This window comes from Micrasema longulum, unplaced genomic scaffold (genome assembly GCF_059751315.1).
Source record: "Micrasema longulum isolate JH-2025_06_02 unplaced genomic scaffold, ASM5975131v1 h1tg002439l, whole genome shotgun sequence".
In the NCBI taxonomy this organism is placed as follows: Eukaryota; Metazoa; Arthropoda; class Insecta; order Trichoptera; family Brachycentridae; genus Micrasema; species Micrasema longulum.
In genome coordinates, this window is record NW_028279584.1 from 43110 (window position 1) to 65636 (window position 22527).

The 22527-nt window shown below is 31.9% G+C and overlaps 2 protein-coding genes across 5 annotated transcripts in view; one reads left to right on the top strand and one right to left on the bottom strand.

The window, feature by feature from the left end:
• LOC148272201 (vitellogenin-like) overlaps window positions 1-1230 on the bottom strand; it is a gene marked incomplete at its 3' end in the record, with an annotated part of 44184 nt that extends 42954 nt beyond the window's left edge. Inside the window, exon 1 of the mRNA XM_088240369.1 lies at window positions 1042-1230. Coding sequence (XP_088096495.1) covers window positions 1042-1117 — 76 coding nt within the window. The remainder of the gene's footprint in view (window positions 1-1041) is intronic.
• Window positions 1231-4740: 3510 nt separating this feature from the next.
• Window positions 4741-22411, top strand: LOC148272202 (chymotrypsin-like elastase family member 2A). Of its 4 annotated transcripts, none has more exons than XM_088240373.1 (8): window positions 4741-4823; window positions 13295-13596; window positions 14438-14614; window positions 15103-15352; window positions 16457-16566; window positions 17363-17533; window positions 19009-19165; window positions 21328-22411. In XM_088240373.1, exons 2-8 carry the CDS (start codon window positions 13312-13314, stop codon window positions 21534-21536), a joined length of 1359 nt encoding a protein of 452 aa, XP_088096499.1. In that variant the 5' UTR covers window positions 4741-4823; window positions 13295-13311; the 3' UTR covers window positions 21537-22411. The 4 variants fall into 4 exon arrangements, with proteins under 4 accessions (XP_088096499.1, XP_088096497.1, XP_088096496.1 ...); XM_088240371.1 differs by lacking the exon at window positions 4741-4823 and adding an exon at window positions 4970-5017; XM_088240370.1 differs by lacking the exon at window positions 4741-4823 and adding an exon at window positions 9473-9651.
• The last annotated feature ends 116 nt before the right edge of the window (window positions 22412-22527 follow it).

Here is a 22527-nt window from a genome sequence, read left to right on the forward strand (position 1 = left end):
TAAACACTAATGCAGCAAAAAATTCGTGCATTTATAGAATATGTAACCCATACAATAATATTATTTATTCTTATTTATCATGCATATAGGGTTTTGCCAGCAAAAATCAGATCTCGGAAATACAAGTTCTTCAGAACAGAGCTCTAAGAAACATTTTTGGACTTAAACGGGATTCTCATGTCAAGGATATCTACCGACCAACAAAGATATTTCCTCTCAAGGTAATGCCACTGCATAACATAACCAATACCATTTTAAATATCATCAACTTTTCTGCTCACTCAAATTTAAAATACACATTTGGTCATAATTACAATACGCGTTATTCAGGGAATCTTCATGTGTCTATGTTTCGCTCAACAAAGTTTGGCAGTAGGTCCTTGGAAAATATTGGCTATTCGTGATAGTGATAATTATTAATGTAGTTTATATAAGATGGTGTTTTATGTTTCTTATACAATAATGTTTTCTTTTTATTTCGGATATTAATTTGTATGTATTATGTATTGTCAAAAAAATGTTCCAAATGAGTTTCAAATAACTCCTGGGAGTATAATATGTAATTTTTGTATTTTATGTTTTATCAATAATAATAAAAAAAAAAAATAAAAAATTTTGGAGCCAATGCGAGTGATATCTTCAACTTGAATAATAATAAATTCAAAAGGGAAATCAGCGACAGCATGCAGGCATTGTCATCGTGGGTGAGTAGTGATGAGTAAATATTATATTATCGTTCATTTTATTTTAAATTTACAATGGTAAATATGTACAAACATTTTATTTATGTTTATCCAAATTCTTTTTTTGTATAATACAACTTTATTTATGACACATTACGTAAATTGAAAATTATAAGTTTGAGATCATTTTTAGTCTAGTTTTAAGTATCTATTATATTATAACCATATTATTGTATATGACTGTAGATTTCAATAAAAAAATAAAAAAATAAATTCAAACATATTGACGAAGTTTAGTAGCACAGAATTAATTCAGTCAGTACAATAGTTATATATTTTTAATCAATAGCATACGTACTTGAGACACTGCCTTCCACACAAGCAAAAACGAGTAAAAATTCACACAGAACTATCAATGTTTTTAATTTACACATTTTTTCACTTTTAGACGCAGAGATTTAACCTCAACTTGTGATTTTCATTTGTGAAACTAATTGCGAGGCTGTTTTTGTGTTTGCACCACGCACATGAATGAGCAAGAGTCGACAGAATATTATACACGACTTGATACAAACGTATCTTGGATCATAGGTCATTTGATATGGTCAGTTTTTATCTATTACACTTATCGAGTTACAACTATAGGGATTCTGTCTTCAGTATTGACACAAATCGTTATTCTTAAGAAAATAATGACGGAAGCTCGTATTGAAATGAACTGATAAACACAGCTCACAGATAGTGCCAGATAACGAACATGCAGGATCCCTTTTTAACTAAATTAAGCGTCGGATATTGTCCTGTAATGTAGCGGCGAGTTTCATGATACTTTCATGCGCTGACCATGATTTAAGCTTATTTATTTGACATATTTTTCAACAGAGATGTAGGCGAACGCGAGAGCCACTAATTGTAAAGGTCGGACTCTTGGTGTAGTGTTCAGCGCGTTTGCCTACCACGCGGGTTCGATTTTCGACATTGTTGCCATAACACTTACTCCCTGAACTGGTACCTGAAGCGTAAGACTAGTCCAATTTTTTTAGATATGCATTCTAGGCGAATGCAGCCATGGTGAAGAATAAAAAAAACATTTATACCTTTAAATTTTTTTCTACTGAAGAAATTGAAGATTTTAAAAGCTGTAAATATGGTTGTGATAAAGATCTACATTTTGCTGAAAACCGCACGTAAACCGGCCCAATAGTTATGCAGTCTATAGAGGACACACATACAAACATTGTCATTTTAAAAATATATATACGAGTTTATGTATATTTAAATAATTGAACATCTGTTTGTCTGATGCAATCCGTTCCAATTCAATGCATTTTGTTAATTTAGAATCATTTTCTTTTAAACACGTAACAAAACATTAAAAAAATATAATAAAAAACGTAGTAAAATACATAGTAAAAAGCACGCTAAAAAACAAAGTGAATAATATGGCAAGAAGTAATGAGGATCTCCTTAATTCAATAAATAAAAAAAATGTGAATCAAATAAGGACATTTGTTTTTATTATTATCCTCCTTCCCTTATCCTTAAAAATTGAAATGTTTTTGATTTTTCTTTCTTTACATATAAAAAGATTCGATGAGCAGTAATTTATATTTGAGAATATTATTGTTTTATGGATAAGAATATAAGTAAAATATATCAATTAAAATGAAATTTAAAAAAAAATTCGTGGTGTAATGGTCAGCGCATTAACTTACCATTCAAGAGGTCTCGGGTTCGATTCCCAACATGGTTGGCTTAAAATATTTTTTTCAAAGGGTATTTTCACATCAGAATATTTCATAGTCCCTGGACTGGTACCTGAAGCGTAAGACTGATCATCTTACCTTCATGTAACAAGCAAAAATTGATAAAGATACACTACGATTGGTATACTAATGCAATGCCCTATGCACCATTAGGTGCGGAAAGGTAATGCTAATGATAATGTGAAACAACTTTGTTTTTAACCACTGTTGTTTTTTTTCACCGACCGTTTTCAAAGCAAACAAGCTTCTTCGTCAAAGTTTACGTAACCAATTAATTTTTTCCTATATTATTTTATCAATGTTTACTAAATCCTACACGTGGAGCCAATAAATCAAGTCGTTTTTTCCCTAAAAGGGTGGTAATTTGAGATGAATACTTTCAAAACTAGACAGGAGTGGACTAAAAGAAATATTGTTTACTAATTTTATTATTAATTAATTTGATTATTAGTGTTGATATCTATAATTTTTCCACAATTTGTTTATTTATTTATTTAAATCCTCAAGTACTAAGAATGGGTACTTAAGTGGACTTATTTATAAAAAGCAATATCTTCCCGCCAACCAAACAACATAATTAACCTGATTAATTAAAAATAACAGCTGTTTTTTAATGGGGAGATAAGGTTTGCTCATATAAACTTAATAAAAGTGTAGCATTTTATTCACATTAACGGATTAGGAATGTGGGATCGGGTAATAAGTTAAGAAGGAGACAGGAAGAGGAACCAGGTTTTTTAAATAAAAAATAAATGGAGAAATTATAAAATTACACAGTAAATCAGAAGCTTCTTGAAAGTGGCCAGAGAAGGTGCATTTTTTACACGGAGAAGTTGCTTATTCCAAAATGTGGCACCGTGAATAGAAAAATAATAGTTGAAAAATGATGAGCTATTTCGAGAATGGAAAGTCTTCTTTCCTGAGAAAATTGAAGCGGAAGACTATAAACAGTAAGGTAAATCAGCTAAATGTTATATTGAGCATAGATTGTAAAGAATATTATAAAGAAGTGAGAGAGATTAAACGTTTATGCGCTGATAAAAACGAAGCCACTTGAGTTAAGAGCAAAAGATTGATACATGGTCATATTTTTCAACATTGAAAATAAAGCGAATACTTTGGTTCTGCAAACGCTTCAGACAATCAATGATTTCTGTATTGGCCTCAAGATAGTAAATGTTAGCATAGCACAGAGAAGAAAACATAAAAAATTGGGACAAATGCTTTTGGCTGTGGTTGGAAGAAAATTCTGAAGTCTTTTTAGTAAATGGAGGGTGAGGTAAAACCTTTTTCCAACATTCAGTTTGATTTATCTCTCACATTCCTTAATAATTAAAATTCAGAGCATCAGTTCGAATAGGTGTTTGATGGCAGTCGCAAATTTTTGCTGTGTTCAACTCACGATTCTCTTTCTATTATTGTTTTATGGATATATTTTATTAGTGATGAAAATTTATTTATTACATTCAATTTACAAAAATATTTTTTTTTAAATTTATACTTAATTGTTCAAAATAATATTTTTATATCTTTTGAAAAGTTTGTCTGAGTCTTTTGTTTAGTTTTGTCTGGTAGTTTATTATATAATTTCAGTCCCCGGTTTATTAGTCTCGACTGTCCTTGTCTTGTTTTAGAAAGTTGTTTATGATATTTTTCTGATATTCTCGTGTTATGTCAACGTTTACTACGATTTTAAAAAAGTTTTAGTTCTTCGTCTACAACTACATCAGTGGCCAATTTATGGATAAATTTTAATGATTCTAGTTGAAATAGTTCAGTTATATTCAATTGCATAGTTTGTTAAAAAAGTTATCTAGTTGCTGTTAGATAGGAAAGGTCATATACTAACTTTAATATTTTATTGTGTTGTCTTTGTAGTCTGCTTATGTCATTTTGATATCCTGTTCCCCATAGTAGTTGCATTTAACAAATTTTAGATTTTACATAGGCTTTATTCATTAGATTTTTTTCTGTTTTTGTAACAAAATTTTTGACTAAAAAAAAATACTCGATACTGCTGTCATTTTTCTAATTAAATTGCCTGTATGAATTTCCATGTCAATTTTCTATCTATTGTTGGTCCTAAGTATTTGACATGTTCAATTTAAATTTTACATTTATGGATATTCAAAGGATACTTATTTCATCATCATTAATAATAGTGTATTCTCACGGTATCTTTGACCAAATAACAGAAGAAGTAATGGTCTCCCCACACTGTTAATATTATGAGAGGTAGCATCAGTTACTCTTTAATCAATTTGGTGCATACAACATACAATTGAACAATCAGTCGGTAAAAAATATTAGACAGACGCAAACGGTGTCCTTACAGACCAGGGGCCGTACGCGGGACTCATTCGTCTTAAGAATCGTATGCGACTTATGTGAAATGACGAGTGACCGTATTCTCGAACAACCTGTGCGAGTGAAGTCGATCAATAACCAGTCAAATTTATCTTGAGTGCCCCAAAGCACTCGACATTGACAATTGAATGCGACATCGTACCTTCAGCCGTCAAACTTTCCTCGTGTATAACGATCAGCATCATCATCTTTGAATGACAAGTATTTCAATTTCATTTTTTCACAAATATAAGTTTAAATTTACAGCAGCGATGAATGATTTGACGTTGGTGTATCGATAAATGTGCAAATAATATATCTACACTTATTTCCAATCGCTTCTTAATTGAAACACGATTTAAAAATTATTTTGTCCGTCGTCGATACATATATTATGAGATAGATGAAATATTTTGTTATTTTTTTATATTTTTTCATTTGTTTATTTTTCCATACATATATTTACATAGAATTTAATTATAAAAATACAACTGAAAAAAGACATCTTCTTTAAATTTAATTTAACACTAAGCTTTATCCTAATTTGGAAAAAAAAAATTACAAAGCTGTCAGCGTCTGAGCGTGGGCCATTCCTTTTTTAAAATAATTTATAAGTTTATAGTAAATAAATATGGTATGACATAAGCATGAAAAGAAAAACAAGATTAACATATGCTACTATCACAAAAACAGGATTTTTTTGTAGTATATATATTTTATTTTTAATTTATTTATTTTTAAAAAGGAAAAAAATAAGCTTTTAAAATCCATTAAACGAAAAGGTATATTATATTTCAATAATATGTCAATGGGCTTTACCTGGTATAAAGTTATGCCTGGGCATAGTCGTAAAATAAGAACGGGAATACAATATTTATTCTACCACTATAATAATAATGGTATTCCTATCCTTATTCTACCACTATGCCTAGGCGTAACTTTGTACCAGATTTATAAGAAAGGCCCAATTATGTGTGTTGCATCGAACCAACAATAATTTGAAATGATTCTGTGTTTTGGTAAAATATTTTTTTTCGTCATGAAAGCATAATATACACAAAATAATTAAATAACATTTATGTTTTAAAGTGACAGATGTAAAAGTTGATGTGCTGACATTCTATTTAATAAAATAGAAACTATGAAATTATGAAAAGAAATGACACGGTTTTAATTAATCAACTTTGAAAATAACCGGGAATCACAATTTACCTATACTAATTAATCAACGTATTACATTTTTTTTGCACCACAACAGGCCAGGAGGCCTAATTATAGTGGTGAATTACATCACAGAGCACTCAGGCTTGAGAAAAATCACATTTTAATTTTTGTGTTCTCACCGGGAATCGAACCCGGAACCTTCCGTGCGTGAGTCAAGCGTCTTGACCACTACACCACGTATGTATTATGTGTACGACCGAAGGATAAGTAGTATTCACAATAATAAACAGATGGCAGAGAAAGTATGTAGCTTTCTGAGCATACATAAAAAAGTGAGCATGTATTTGGTTTATTTATGAGTGGATTGCCTATATTGGGGACGATTTGGTAAGAAAAAAATATGGAAAATGAAAGTGTTTAAAAATCGGTAGAATTTCGATCAAATTCGGTAAATCGGTAGATTTCACCAAAAATCGGTAGATCTACCGAAAAATCGGTCTGCGGCTCCCGACTTGAGATACTCACTTGCCATGTCTGCCTAGATCATGCCATGACTATACCTATTGTACATTTAAATAGTTTCTAAGATTGTTTAGTTTAGTATGTAAGTTCATTGTATTATATATCATTAATGCCAATCTATAGGCTTTCATAAGCATGTTGATGAGCTTGAAAGAAAAATAAACGAAGAACAGAAAAACCAAAAAATCAATGAAAAATACCCGGTTTTAAGAGAGCGTATTAATTAAGTTTTTTGGTTCTCTTAAAAATTCTGCTTTTTTGTGTTATGACTCTATTTTATACCCCCAATTTATTCTCGTCTCACATTTTATAATGTGAAATCAGAAATTGCAATATGAAATATATAATTCGACGACGTTATAGTAAATAAAAATGCTGACATGTATGAATATAATACTATTTTCAAAGCAAGGACATATACAGGACAGTCAAAAGTACTATACAATGGATTTAAATACTACGACGACTTACCTTACCGTTTGAAAAATTATATAGGAGACAAATATTTATTTAAAATCAACATTAAAAAGCCCAAACATTATGACTTTATTCTAATCAGTCGAGACAACATGACTTGAACCGATAATTATGTTTATAAAGCCTTAATGAGTTATTAAATTATAAGCAATTAAAAAAATACACATGTGTTTATAATTAAAGACAAAGATGTGATATAAACATTTGAAAGATTTAATTGTTTTATTACGTTGAAATTGAAAAAAATAAATATTACATACAACTTGTTGCAACCGTACAAGAAAAATAATAAAATTAAAATAAAGCAATTCAACCAGTACTAACATACAGGAAGCCTTAAAGGCGTATATAAACATATTCCCGTATTTTCTCCCTGGATTATGTCACTAGAGCGATGATTTATAACACACTATTAATATTCGCCATTGACGTGCCCCTATCATTTGTATTTAAAAAATAAAATTGTCTTTTATAGGAGCTAGGACTATTTAAAAACCCCTTATTTTTTTATGCCGTCTTCGAACGTACCGTACAGACATCTACTGAAGAAATATTCCACAAATCACAACTTATGACACCAAAGCAATTATACGATAAAACAATACTCACTTACAGATTAAAAAACTATTCCTTCTCAAATGAAAGACATAACCCCTACTATACATCACATATAAATAATATAATCACCAGATCCTCAACACAAATACAACTTAAACAAATACAAACTAATACCACTTTCGGACTAAGGGATTTTGAGTATTATTAAATTTAAATCTATAACCTACATTCACCATCTATTAAAACGATTAGTAACGAGAAAATGTTCAAAAAGGCTATAAAAAAATGGATAGTGGAGCTAGGTAGAAATAAAATGAATTGCCTCATTCGCCCAAACCAATATTGAATCAATTGCTCCAAAAATGTATGGCTTATGTTATGTTTTTGTTCTTTCATTGTGCGTTTTGTAATATAAATAATATAAATGTACATCAAATAATCATAAACACAAATACGCAGTGTTTCAAACTGTCTGAATATTTTGTTAATTATCTCTGTTTATTAAGTCTTCTTTGTTTATTCTCAAATGTAAAAATATTTAAAAAAAAACTATATTGTTAAGTATCCTCAGCACGGGTTACCCCAGTGAGGTCGCATTATTTTTATTATTAGTCATAGTTTATAATGAAAAAAATATGAATAAATAAAAATACAAATATGATAACTATTTTTTTAAAAAGAGACGTGGTGACACGTAATATTTCTATCTGATATATTTTCTTAGAAACCGAAATTTTGTTGATTTTAGTTAGGCATACTCAGTATTCAGGAAGAGATCTGCGAGAGAAAAACAGGACAACTATTTTCAAATACTTATTCATCAAACCGCTTTTCGCCGCATATTCTCTTCACAGGTTTAAATTGAGCTAGTAAAAAGGGTAACTTGCCGTCCTAAAATTAAACGAAACACCTATGGACTTAATTAAGAAATTGTGACAGCAAAATATACATGACAGGCCATAAGCTATTTAAATATCTAGACAAGATTATTTTTTTCGTGTTCCCAACCGTGTCACTAGAAGTCAAAATCTGCTATTTATTAAATCTTCCAACAGTTACTCCAATGTCGAGAATGTGTAGATTAGTAAATTCGTCACGCAACTTGGAATTCTTTGGGATAGATCTTCCGGCTTTTCGTAGATCTCTTCGCCATTAATATAGTGTGGGATTGGCATGGGTTAGCGAAGTCTTATATGTTGACCGTGTTTATGAATATATTGTATACCATTATTTTATTTCTGTTGTTTGTCTTTGCAACACAGCTTCATATTATTTTTGTTCAGATTCTCACGTACGTTTCTTTAAATAACTGTTGTAATTGGCTTAAGCCGTATACATATAAAACAAATAAAATAGAATGAAAAAGACTTTCAAATTCCTTTCTCAAAGACGTTATTCATCTCTGTTATAAAAGTAATTATCTCAAATGACAACTGTGTGTTTTTAAAAAAAATAATTAATATAGTAACATAATTGATACATGTTTTATTTTTCAATTACAATCTACTTTTATATATTTTTAAATTTTATAACTGTAACTTAAAAAAAAAAGACAAGCTTTTGTGCGTGTGACTTAAACTATTAAATTTATTCAGTAATTTGAAATTATATAATTTCAAATATAGAAGTGAAAAAAATTACAATAATACAAAATAAAAAGAAAAACGGAAAATAATGATAAAATAATACTAATTGAAATAGAATGCTGTTTTTACTAGGAGTCTAAAAATTACTTTAAATATACTTCGAATTAACTTACTGATATATTAGTTTTATTAATTTTTAGTTCATTGGGGAGATTATTGTAGTTTTTCATTCTTTTAAAAACAAAACTATTTTGACCATGACTTGAATGGAATTTAGGAATTATGATGAATAAAAAACGAATTGATCAGCACAATCCGGTTTTATGTTTACCTGTGAAATAGCAGCCGATCTTTGTGTGTTGGTTCGCCATTTGGAGTAGATAAACTAATGAAATCAGACTGTTCTTGTGTTAGGCTATATAAAATTATTGATTTAAAAAATGTTTTGAGTGCGAAAAGTTTTGTGTTTATCCTGACCTAGAACTATATAATACAATTTTCCTTGTTATCGATCCTGAAATAATCAAATATTATATGTTCCTGTATCAGGTTAGTGTTGAGTTTTTATTTTTTGCAGCATAAGATTTTGTGTGTAAAATAGAGCCAGAACATTGGACGAGTGTTTCAAATGGGTGGCTGCTCTCGGGTAAGAATCCTGAACAAGCAAATACAGTTAAGATGTTGGTGCATTTGCCTGGCATTCTTGAGGTCCAGGAATCAATTCCTGGAATGGTGGATTTGAAGTATTGATCTCGATTTCTCGAAGGTTTTTTAAACGCGTAGGACTGATTACTTTCATGTAACAGATGGACGAAATTCGATGCATTTGGTTTTTAAATGCCGGAATGATGGCGATGGTTTTGGTTCAGGCGGATTAAGAAATACAGTTCGGTGTGTGAGATGTCAGCCTCGTAGTATTTTTGCAGCACGTTTGCCTACCATGCAAGAGGTCTCGGGTGCGATTCCCAACATGAAGTATTTATTTAAAAGGGTGTTTTTACACTACTGTCTGTTCGTTATTACAAGAATTTCCAAATGAACAAACCAGCCGCGTGATATCCGACAGAGGATAGCCTATTTCAAACATATCATCTTTATCTAAACGGCACGGTAAAATCACAATGGATTCACATTTATTAGATTTGTTTGTGCCTATTTAAACTTCATAATTTTATTTTTGGTTTTTTCATTATAAAACTTCATAGTTAATAATTTCAATAAAAACGTCTCGGTCAGTAAAAAATATTAAAATTTTGATGACCATTTTCAACGAGTTGTAAATAACTCAATATTTGAAAATGGAAATCAAGTTGGAGTACAGTGAGGTTTAAACTTCGGTCCTCTGATCCGTGAATCCGCAACACTAGCCACGGGACCACAACCCGATTTAAATATAATACAGTTAAACTTAACAAAAAAGATTTTGACGATAATTTTATCAAAATCATTTTTTAAATTTATGGTGTACTATCAGGTAAAAATCCTGGAAAAAAAGTCGACTAGACATTAATTAGTCGGTCTCATGGTGTACAGGTTATTGCGTGTGTCAAGCATTAAATAAATATGTAATTGTAATACAATAGATATTGATCCACCGTATTGTATTTTATGACGTGGAGATTTTCGTCGAGGTGTGGAATGGGCCATTCATGCGATATCACGCAGTGGGCTCGTGGTTTGCACGTGCACAGCGGCTTAGTCTCCATGAATGTACTTAAGAACATTTTATAGTCCATGTAACAAAATAAGTAATAACATAATGTAAGCTCTTTGACTGTTTGGTTCGGGGTCTCCACTGGAGTGAGGCAAGGCTGCGTCCTTGCGCAGTTTTTATTCATCATACTGATGGATTTTATCTTATGCAAATCAATACCACCTGATCGAGGTAAAAAGTATTTATTTATTTTATTTATTTATTCATATTTTTCACTTGCAAACTATAATTAATAATCAAATTATGTGACCTCACTGGGGTTTCCCGTGCCGAGGACACTAACAATTTAGTTTTTTGAAATTACATTTGAAAATAAACAAAGAAGACTAACTTGAAAAACAAACAAAATTAACAAATATTCGGACAGTTTTAAAAACAAGGTATTTATATACATCTATATTATTTATATTACAAAACACACTTTGAAAATAACAAAAACCTAACATTAGCTATACACTTGTGAAGCAGTTGATTCAATATTGGTATGGGCGAATGAGACAATCCATTTTACTTCTACCTAGCTCCACTTTCCATTTTTTTATAGCCTTTTCAAACATTTTCTCATTACTAATTGCTTTAATAGATAGTGGAAGTAAGTTATAGATTTTAATTGAATAATACTCAAAATCCCTTTGTCCGAAAGTGGTATTAGTTTGTTTTTGTTTAAGTTGTCTATGTGTTGAGGATCTAGTGATTATATTATTTGTATGTGATGTATTGTGAGGGTTATGTCTTTCATTTGAGTAAGAGTAGTTTTTGAATCTATAAGTGAGTATTGTTTTAGCGTATGATTGTTTTGGTGTCATAAGTTGTGATTTATGGAATATTTCTTCAGTAGATGTCTGAATCGGGGCTCTGAGTATTATTTTAATTATGGATTTTTGTGCAACAATTACACTATTTAAAACTTTGTCACTCGCACCACCCCAACCGATTATACCGTACTCTAAAATTGATTGGCACAATGCAAAATAAATCTTTAAAAGTTCCTGTATATTAATTATATTTCGAATTGTTTTGAATATATACGTTAATCTCTTAAGTTTATTAGTAATATTTTCAATCTGCTGTTTCCACTTTAAATTTATATCAATAATAACTCCTAAGTATTTGACATTGTCTGTCCTATCCAGTATTGGGCAATTACAAGCATTTTGTGAATAGTTTCAAGAACTGATTTGAAATGGAATGAAGTTAGTTTTAGATTTATTAAGAGTTAAGTAATTAGTATCTAGCTAAAAGTGACGATGCAGTTCTTTTTGAAAAGTCTGTTGGTGATTTTCAGAAAATATTTGACACACTGCTGGAAAACTCAACTCGTCTGGGTCTTAATATTAATGTCAAAAAGTCTCAGATTATGTGCAACAAATCCTATCCTAACCCTGATCAACCTCTTTATAATAATGGACAGAAGATTGAGAAAGTTGACAGCTTTAAATACTTGGGAGTTCACATAACTGAGAATGGAAGCATGCACAAAGAGCTCGCAATCCACCTAGAAATTGCTAGAGCAACTTTTAACATTATGCGTCTTGTCTGGAACTCTAGTCTATACTCAGTCAAAACGAAATGCCAATTATTCTATTTTTGTAAAATGCCAGTACTCCTATATGAGTGCGAGTTTTGGCACCTTACCAAAGTTCAAAACACCAAACTTCTGAGTTTTGAGAGTAAGTGCTTGAGAAGAATATTAGGTATAAGGTGGTTCGATTTTATAACTAACATTGAAGTCCGAGAACGGACGCAGCAGCCTCCTATAACGAGCGTCTTGAGGATGCGGCGGTGGACCTGGCTTGAACACGTGCTGCGCATGCCTCAGGAGAACCTCAACCCAAGTTGCCTCTTCTTTAAACCTGCGGGCTCCGCCGTCCTGGAAGGCCGTCAATGACGATCTTTATACTTTATTCGGCGGAATTAAGAGGCGCTGGATTGACGTGGGAAGAGGCAAAAATGCTGGCTGGCGATAGGGTCTCCTGGAGACAACTAGTGATGTCCACATGCTCCACTTAGGAGCGGATGTGGAAAAGAAGAAGAACAAAAAAAAAGATTCGCTGCATTTGGTGTACTAATGCAGTGCCCTGTACATCATTAGGTGCGGAAAGGGGATGATGATAATATAATTTGCACATTTCTCGATACACCCACATCATAACATTCATCACCGCTTTTAGTTTTATCTCGTCAAACAAAGATGAATATCGAGCTTTTTATGCGAAGAAAGTTTGACAGCTGAAAGTACGATGTCGCATTCGATTTTCAATGTCGAGTACTTTGGGGTGCAAGAGATAAATTCGACTGGTTTTTGATCGACTTCACTGCATAGGTTGTTCGATAATACCGTCACTCGTCAATTTAAATAAGTCGCATGCGATTCTTAAGACGAACGAGTCCTGCAAAAGGTCCCAGTTCATTTACAGTTACGTAGTATTAATGGTAACTTGTAAAATTTTACTTTTTTATAATGTGTTCATTTTTCAGGTCAATAATACCAAATAATGACGGAAAAAATTATTTCAAAGCGGTTCAGTTATATTTTTGTACTATTCTTACTGCAAATATATTCAATCAAGACCGCAACTTTAGTGGGGAATGTCCTTCTACGATCGTATCCTTGTAATGGCACTACGAGTATTTTGGAAGTGTTTGAGACGAACCAGCCACCAGAAGATGAAAATAAATATGATCTGTTTATAAATGTATATGAAAATGGATTCAACAATTTTCCAGTCAATTCAAAAATCAATCTCGTCTTTGATTCACATGAAATGAATCTTACATTGGTATGAGTATATAATTTATTTTATTTTTACAAATAATGTATATGCTCTAGCTTTCAAATTATATATTTTTTAATGCAAATTTATTGATATTTTTGATGTTTGAAGCACTTACTTAGTGGAACATTATTATTTAATGTTTTTTTAAAAAATCACTTTGTTTTTGTGTACCACATATATTTTTATAATTTGACAATTTAACTTGTTTCGGCATCACTATGCCTTCTTCAGGGTTAATTACAAACTAACATAATATATATAACATTTTCACAGAGAGGGTAGAGTGGGCGTAGCTACGGGAGTAAAGAGAAGAGGGGGTTTGTGTGTGGATTTAGGAAGATAAAACATATTTAAAATAGAACTATTACTAAGTTTTATTTGATTATTGATAATATTTATTTTTTATTCACCAGGTCATTAAATTTGGTGATAGATAATTGCATATATCAATGTATTACTTATATTTTCCTCCATTTTCAAGATGTCGGTTGGAGCGTCAATCACTTCAGGTCACAAACAAAGCTTTACTAAAGGCAACTTAGTGATTCTTAAAAGTTTCCGAAATTTTATATCGTTTTAGTCAAATACTTCTAGTGCTGTAGTTTTCACCAACTGTTACAGATGTTAACCTAGTGACAATTATCTTTACGGCAATTATTTAAAATTAAACTTAATATTTACATAAGTGAACTTGTTTTGCAAAACAATTATGAAAAAATGAAAAAAAAAACAGTGAAAGCATTGTGGTTAGTTGAATTCACTGAAATTGCGGTTGATGTTATTGAAAACTTTTTTTTTGCTAATAATAAAGTATGATAGTCCTAATGATTTTTTTATATTTTAGAAATCAGATTATGGCCGCATCCAAAACAAAGGGCCAGGAAAGTTTCTTATCACTACACATACTAAAAAAAATGATTTTTTAGACATGGTAGTTCGAGGCCGCCAAGGAACGCCTGTTCCTAATGTTTTAAGTATTATTGTGAATGGTGATGATCTTTGTGCAAATGGAGTCAGAAAGGTAAAATACTCATATTCATTTTGGTTTTTAAAAGGATCGTCTTGAAATCTTATTTCGTTTTGTAAACGTCATAAAAAATATAACAAACAGTAATATTATTTGTTGAAAGAACAAGATAATCTTAGATAATGTTGCACCGTGCAACTTCCTCAGATACGTGGATAAAATCAAAGTCATTAATGATTTCTTCAACAGAGAAATATGTTTTTCTACAAGCATATCCATCAGCAGATTAGTAATATAAATGTAGTTATGCTAAAGCTCTTGTTTGCGACGAAATGATTTAGTACTTTTTCGGGTGTTCCTCATGGTTCTCATTTGTGCCCACTGCAGTTTTCTATTTTTATTTAGGATATTAGTTATTATTCGCAGAAGACTTAAGGCTTTTTGTAAGAGTAACTGTGATTATAAGTGCTCCATTTAACCATAAAAAGTTTAGAATTCGAATAGAGAATGAAATAGCGCATAAAAAAATGATATGTTTTTAGGGAGATTGGGATCCGCATATTGTTGGAAGTGAATTTTCTGCTTCATCTGCTTCAGAAACAAAACCAAAAGATGATATTCCTTTTTGTGGAAGAAGACAAGTATTTCACTCTCCTTTGATCACACAGGGGTACAAGTCAAAGCCCGGGGACTGGCCTTGGCATGCAGCAATATATAGAAGAAATAGTCAATCCGCCTCCCAATCCTACACCTGTGGAGGAACTCTGATCTCTCCATCAAAAGTGGTAACAGGTACAAAAAATACGTTTTTTCAGTATGATGAAATGTAATATGGTAATAATTACTAGAATGAGTTCGCGATTTTGTTAGGAAAATAATATAAACAATTTCTCGATAACTCATTGGTGATGTTTTTGAGAAAGTCTAGGCAATGCTCATTGCTCATAGTATATTTTACTATCTTGTATATTGATATTATTCAAAGTATGGAAAGCAAATTATTAGAATAAGGCATTGTTACATATACATGAAGGGGTGCTTTATTTGTTTACTTTCATGAGATACAGCTTTAAAGCTATTTGGATGTCAAAGGTGCGCTTTAATATTACAAAAAAATATAAATATTTACTATCATCAAGTAATTTCTACGCAGCAAAAAGGTTATTATATAACGTGGGTCTATCCTGGCTTCCTGGCACATCAATAGTTTTTTTAAAGATTCATACACCTTGACATACAATTTACTTAGATTGACATAAACAGACTCAAGATTTTTGTTTATCTGATCATGTAACGTTTTTCATAGTCGTTCTCGTTATCTATACATGTCTTAAATTTGTAATCTTGTCTAATTTCTCCATTTGTAACCCATCGTCTTCTACATTCGCACATAGAGCTGATTTTAACCGCGTTTATTCAGCTTTAATCCTTCCGCTGTCAGTTCCATGTTTCACGTCTATACATATGTACATAAGTGTTTAGACTAAAACTGTTAAACAAATATAGTGTTTTCAAATGAAAATGTGACTTAATAAAATAAAAATAAATAATACAAAACTTGCCCCTTTCCAACAACAGATATCGATAGTTTTCTCTATTCTAAACTTTCATATCCTTAACAGCTTCATCTTGGTTGAGAAAATATTCAATATTAAAAGAGTAAAAACCGCATCCAAAATGTAAATTTGTGTTGGAAGTTTATTATAATTTTTTAGAGGTTTGTAGATGTACCCACTATCAGACGACTGAGTATTTTTCACATAATATTAACTTTTTATGTTATTAGATTCTGGTGGCTGGTTATGAAATGAAAATGAAACAAAAAAGTTATGTTAGAAAACAAATTTGTTAATATTTTGATTATTGACTAGATGTTCTTGAAATTTTCTGTTTTAGCTGGTCATTGCGTAACAGAAAGCAAATCTGTTATAATTCCCGATCGTCTACTAGTTGTTCTTGGTAAATTCAAGTTTGAACCAGTGGACTCCGATGTACAAAACAGAAAGGTAAATAATCTAATCACTTCTAAAACTAATTATATGGACTAGTAATCTTATGCCTTTCTAGTTATGAAGTAAGATAAAGTGATACGTACTTTTATTGTTCAAGACTTACTGATGTTAAGAATCAGCAGCAATATTCGACGATAAGACGCAGATAAGATAATTTAGTCCTTTAATTTTTAGTGTCATTCTTCATGTACACGGATGATAAATACGATATGTTGTATTTATTAAAAGTACTTAAACACATACATTTTTATGGAAAATTAATGGAGACATTAAGGGAGACTGGGATGAGAGACACGACACACTTCCATCACTTCTTCTTCTGGTGCCTGATCAGAGCCACCCGACGTTGGCGATCACTACAGCGAAAGCATCTCAGTCCTGCGGTACTTTTATACTCCGCAACTATAACAACTGCTTATTGGATGTACTCGCCATAGTGATTCCTGGGAAAAGATGACCAGATTGGTTTCCCGCTGTCTTCTCTAGTGGATTTTTCTGTCGGGTGGTTACCTTCCCTTAGCTGGGTGGTTTTGGTTTTGAGGCGCCAAAAACTCCCCTTTCATCCTCTCGTTATCTGCTGTGATCACACCGTTATGAGTGTGGTCCCATTACTCAGGGTTTCCGACGTGGATGCTAACGAGTCAGTAGTGTGGCTCGTGGAAAGCAACTGGTGAGACTCTCTGCGACCCTACTGACAGTTTGAACCCCATCGCTGAATAACCGCATTTGTTTAATATTTAGGCTTCCATACCTTATTATTAAACATTCCTTTAACGTATCTCATTTTTAGGTATACAGCATAATTCTTCACCCTGAGTTTGATTTCGCCAGCTTAAAAAATGACATTGCCATCACAGTTCTAAGTGCTGTCGTAGAGTATGGTCAGTTTGTCCAGCCAGTCTGCCTTTGGCCATCTCGTGACATCTCTAAATCTTCAATCACGCATCGTGAACCAGGACATGTGAGGAATGACCTGACTATTTTATTACGTTATTTATTGATATTGATAATGATGAATGAGGAAATCAAACAGCATGTTGCATATTAGAAGGTACAAATATTGAGGTTACAATTAAAATCTTCGAGATCACAACTTATTTATTTATCAATTTATTTAAATGTACAATACAGCACTACTTCCAATTGCAATGTACATACAATATATGACATATTAGGTTATTACAAAAGCATGTTTTAAAAACAATGCACGATAGGTTATTAGATCAAACATATAGTTCAATAGTTCATAAAAACAATAGAAAAAATGACAAATAAAAGAGGAAGAGTCTAAAACCCCAGCCTGGAAATTCCACTTCTCTTGGTAGGCTGTTCAACAGACCATTTATTCTAACGGAAATTTTGTCCAGCATTCAGGAAGAACAAATGGTCTGTGTTGCCTAGCTCTTTTATTGTTGCTCGGTACATATAATTTTATGAGCTCCAAAATGTTGGGATTGTAAGTTAACTCGTTCAGAAGTTTAAAGGCCGCCATAAGCGAGAAAATGCTCCATCTAGCCCGCAAACATGAGATAACAAACATACCTAAAAGGAACAATGATAGGTACTGCAATGAGTACTATCCATACACTCTCTCACGTAGAGGTAGCGAAAAAACTTCTTCTGTGTTCTCTGAACCATTAGTGAGAAAGTGGCTTCTTCAGGCCCCCACAACCGCATCATTCCGGGAAAATTGTCGATCGCATTAATAACTGACATAATTAGCCAAGCAAAGTCACTATTTCGTTGGTTATTTCTGTTACTGACAGAATTCGCTTCCGAATATTTCGAAAACCAGCTTAATTTAGTGGAATAGCTAAAATGTAGAGAAAAAAAAACATTTTGAGATGAACTAAAGAAAGCTATTAGAAAAGCTTATAATGAAGTTATTGAATACTTTCTGTAAACGAACTACGAATTTGGAGTAGCTGTATAAAGCGTTATTATCTATGAAACCAACTTCCACAGAAAGTGAAAGAGTTTTTTCAGTGGCAGGCAATTTCACTACTAAAATTAGAAGTCGGCTTTCCGATAAGGCGTTAAATGCCTTTTACTTGAGTTTTTGGAAATTTTAAGTGATCAAAATAATATAATATGTTTATTTAAACAATTGTCTTTTTTTATTTTCCATTCGTACTTCCTTTTGGCCTCCCGCGCCCGCGGTGCCTCTTTAAAGGTAATAATGCATTTTTAGTAGTCATAAAAAGCCCTGGAATTGAGAAACTCTAGTTACTATCACTACAGAAAACGATGCTGAGATCGGCATTGCAAATTGAAAAAGAGTTGCTGATGTTCTTGTCAAACAAAAATGGCATGAAAAAATTTACTGTGAGAAGGGCTTTACCATATTTTAAAGTGATCCTGACTTAAACATCATATTTGTCTTTTATCACGTTGTTTCGCCATCCTAAAAACAATGTTTTTGAAAATATGTTTTAGGTCGTTGGATGGGGTTTTATAGGAGATCGAGTATTTGCTTCCGAACTGACTGAAGCAAGAATGCCAGTGGTGACAAAATTAGACTGTATTATAAGCAAACCAGACTTTTACAGTCGTTTCCTTCACAAAAATGCCTTTTGTGCTGGATTTAATAATGGTATGTCTTAGAATTTTGAAACCTAATTTTATTCTTAACCTAATCATTCAACCTCGGCCTGTATTATGAACAATGTAATTTATTTATTCAAATCTTTAAGTGCAGAGAATAAGTACTTTGGTGGACTTATTGTAAAAAGCAATATCTTCCGGCTAAACAAAAACATACTGGTCTAAAAAAGAGTTGGTCAAAAGTTTGCAATAAAAAACAAAATAAACATAAAAAGATACAAAGATTGTATAACCTAATTAATTGAAAAAAACAGCGGTTTTTTAATGGGGAGATAAGGCTTGCAAATATTACTTTAAATAAAAGTAATATTATTTATGTTTAAAGCATTAACTTTGTGGTTTATCATTTTAACTAACGTTATAAATAATGTTATATAAATATAAGTATATAACCAGTTACCAACTTTTTTAGTCTACCGGTTTCGAGACGTACCCGTTTCTTCGTCAGGAGACTTACTACACCAACATGAAAATATTAAAATACTTCTCCACCTTCACCATCACCGTCGTATTTATATATATATATATATATATATATATAAATATTATTTCCTAAAATACATAAATCACATGCAGATTTATAGAGATGCGAACACCACCATATCTTAACATGCACTAAGCTTAATTTAAAAATGATTTAATTTTATATTGAAGAATTGGTAGGTAGTTGAGAGCGAAAGGGGGTAGAGGTGGAGTTACCAGGTTGGTTAATTTTTAAATAAAAAAAGAGTGCTGTACTGAAAAGTTATTTGATTATTTACTGTGGCAATATAATTTTTTTAAGGAATTTTTAATGTGAAAAATCTCCATATTATTTAATTAATTCTTATTATTTTAATGTAAATTTTTAACTTATTTATCCTTATCAAAATCGGGTTTTGAAGTTGTAAGATTTAAATTAAAGTACATTTAATTATTAAATAAATTAATGTACATTAGGTTTTACATATTCAATGATGAGGAATGTGGAATCAGGTTATGAGTTTGGAAGGAGAGAAAATAAACCAACGAAAGAAAAAAAAATATTTGTAAAAATAAATAAATAAGGGAGGTTGGGTTCTAAGGATATACAATAATATTTCAGGCTTTTCTTGGGTTACCAAAGGTGCTTTTTTTATACGAAGCGGTAGCTCATTCAAAGTCTATCACCTTGAACAGAAAAGGAATTTCTGAAAAATCATGTGCTATGTCCAGAAATATTATTCATTTATCTATAATTATGTATAAATCACACCTATATTAGTTATTTTGGCCATACATTGGGTGTCTATTTCTTTTCTTAATTTCCAACCAAATATTACACCATAAATGTCCATGTTCACCTTTTAGAAAATAACTGTTTCTAGGATGTCGGTGCTAATATTATCTATGCGTAGGCATGCGTTTGCAAATGATTTAAACGCAAAAATTGCAAACTATGATATGTTTTTTGATTCAATATTGTACGTCAAAACGTGAAGTTTTCTCAGTGCTTGGGGGAATGAACAATACAGAAATGTGTGTAAAATAGAACCAGAATCGTGGACGAGTTTTTTTTAGGAAAGTGGAGAAAAGTCTTGACTCGTAGTGAAATGGTTGGCGCATTCGCCTAGCCAGGCTCGATTCTGAGAACGTAGACATACAATTTTGAATTAAAGATGAAATCATCACTGGAATTACTTCAGTAAAAGCTCTCCATCCACATGCCCATAAAAAACGTTTAACATTTTTTAATTGCGATTTAAATTGAATTGAAAATTAACTTTACTATGAGTGTAGCAAATTATATGAAGCGACTTTTTTAGAAATTTTAATTGTTTCTTATAACCGTATTGCAAACACAATTGGTAGCAAAACTGTGTTTATTTTGAGCCCCTTTGGCAATGTATAAAATTATAAAAATTTACTAACCATTATGTGCATTCTATCAAAGACGAGAATCCCGCAAATAGCGGCCGCCATAATATTATGGGTCTCTCCTGCAAATCTCCCATTTCTCATACCAAGACCTAACAAACTAAGTTTATAATATGAAATTCCTACTGTTTTTAACTTAGTCAATATTTTATTGTTTCTTAAAGCTGAACCTGAACCCGAAGCGTAAGATTGACCGCTGATCAAAGTATATTTCAACTTATGTTAAAACTAAGCATAATCGTGTTTTGTTTCAAGGAACAAGTGCGTGCAATGGAGACAGCGGGGGTGGAATGTTCTTCCCCGAACCTTCTGCCGACGGTCAACAAACCTGGTACTTTCGAGGAATAGTTTCCCTCAGTTATTCAGTTCCAGGGTCCGTGACTTGTGATCCAAACAACTACGTCATCTTCACCGACGCTGCCAATTATCTGAACTGGATGACCAACAAAACGGATGAATTATAATTGGAAGTAAACAAATGAAATTATTCGCAATTCTTTCCCTATTGTAAAATACTATTTTTTTTTTTTTTATACGTGCAACTCATATCATGCGGTAAACATTGCAATCCTACCTTAGGGTTGCCATTCGTCCCGATACATCGGGACTGTCACCGTTATTGAGCCCTCTGTCCCGACGTCCCGATGAAACCCATAATGTCCCGATTTAAACATACACAGTGCAACGCTGTTAATCAACAAAAATCTTCCACGACCGTACTGACATTGAATGTGGAAATAAGGTGGCAGATGATTTCAGCAATCGACGTATCTAAAGAACTTCATAGAGTCTGAACTTGTCTCGATAGCTTCCGCGGAAGTCGATAGCTTCTGTGAAAGAAAATGTTTTTTTTTACAATTTTTGAAATTGAGCAACTGAATGTCATTATTTCTGAGTCTGCGTGAAGGAACTCAAAGAGATATTTGTTGGAGAATAGTTGGGACATCATATAAACCATTGAGTATTTTAAAGACGCAAATTAAGTCAACATCAAATCGACATTTTGAACGACACGATATATTAAGAAAAAGTTCCATGTCAGTATAATTATAGTTGTCTCTTGCGATTCCTACTCGTAATTTGTAAGAAATTTTGTTATCTAATTTCTATTCCTGCTCATAAAACCATAGTAAAAAAAGAAATATCATTGATGTTGGCCCAGTGAAAAGGACCAATAAAAATGTCGTCTGCTGCCAGGGACTGTTGAGTCCATATTGGAGTAATATTATGTTATTTTAAATCATAGAAATAATATGGTCAGAGGTACTCCTTTGGCAAGAAGCACCACGTAAAATGTAAGTAAAACATTTCTATTATATTTCTGATAAACCGTTATAAATTTGATTTTTTGTTACAATATATTCCAGAACGTCCCGACAAAACCCTGGCGAAATATGGCAACCCTGTCTACCTACATCCTTCCTAATTCAAATTATTGTTGTCGTCTTACCTTCC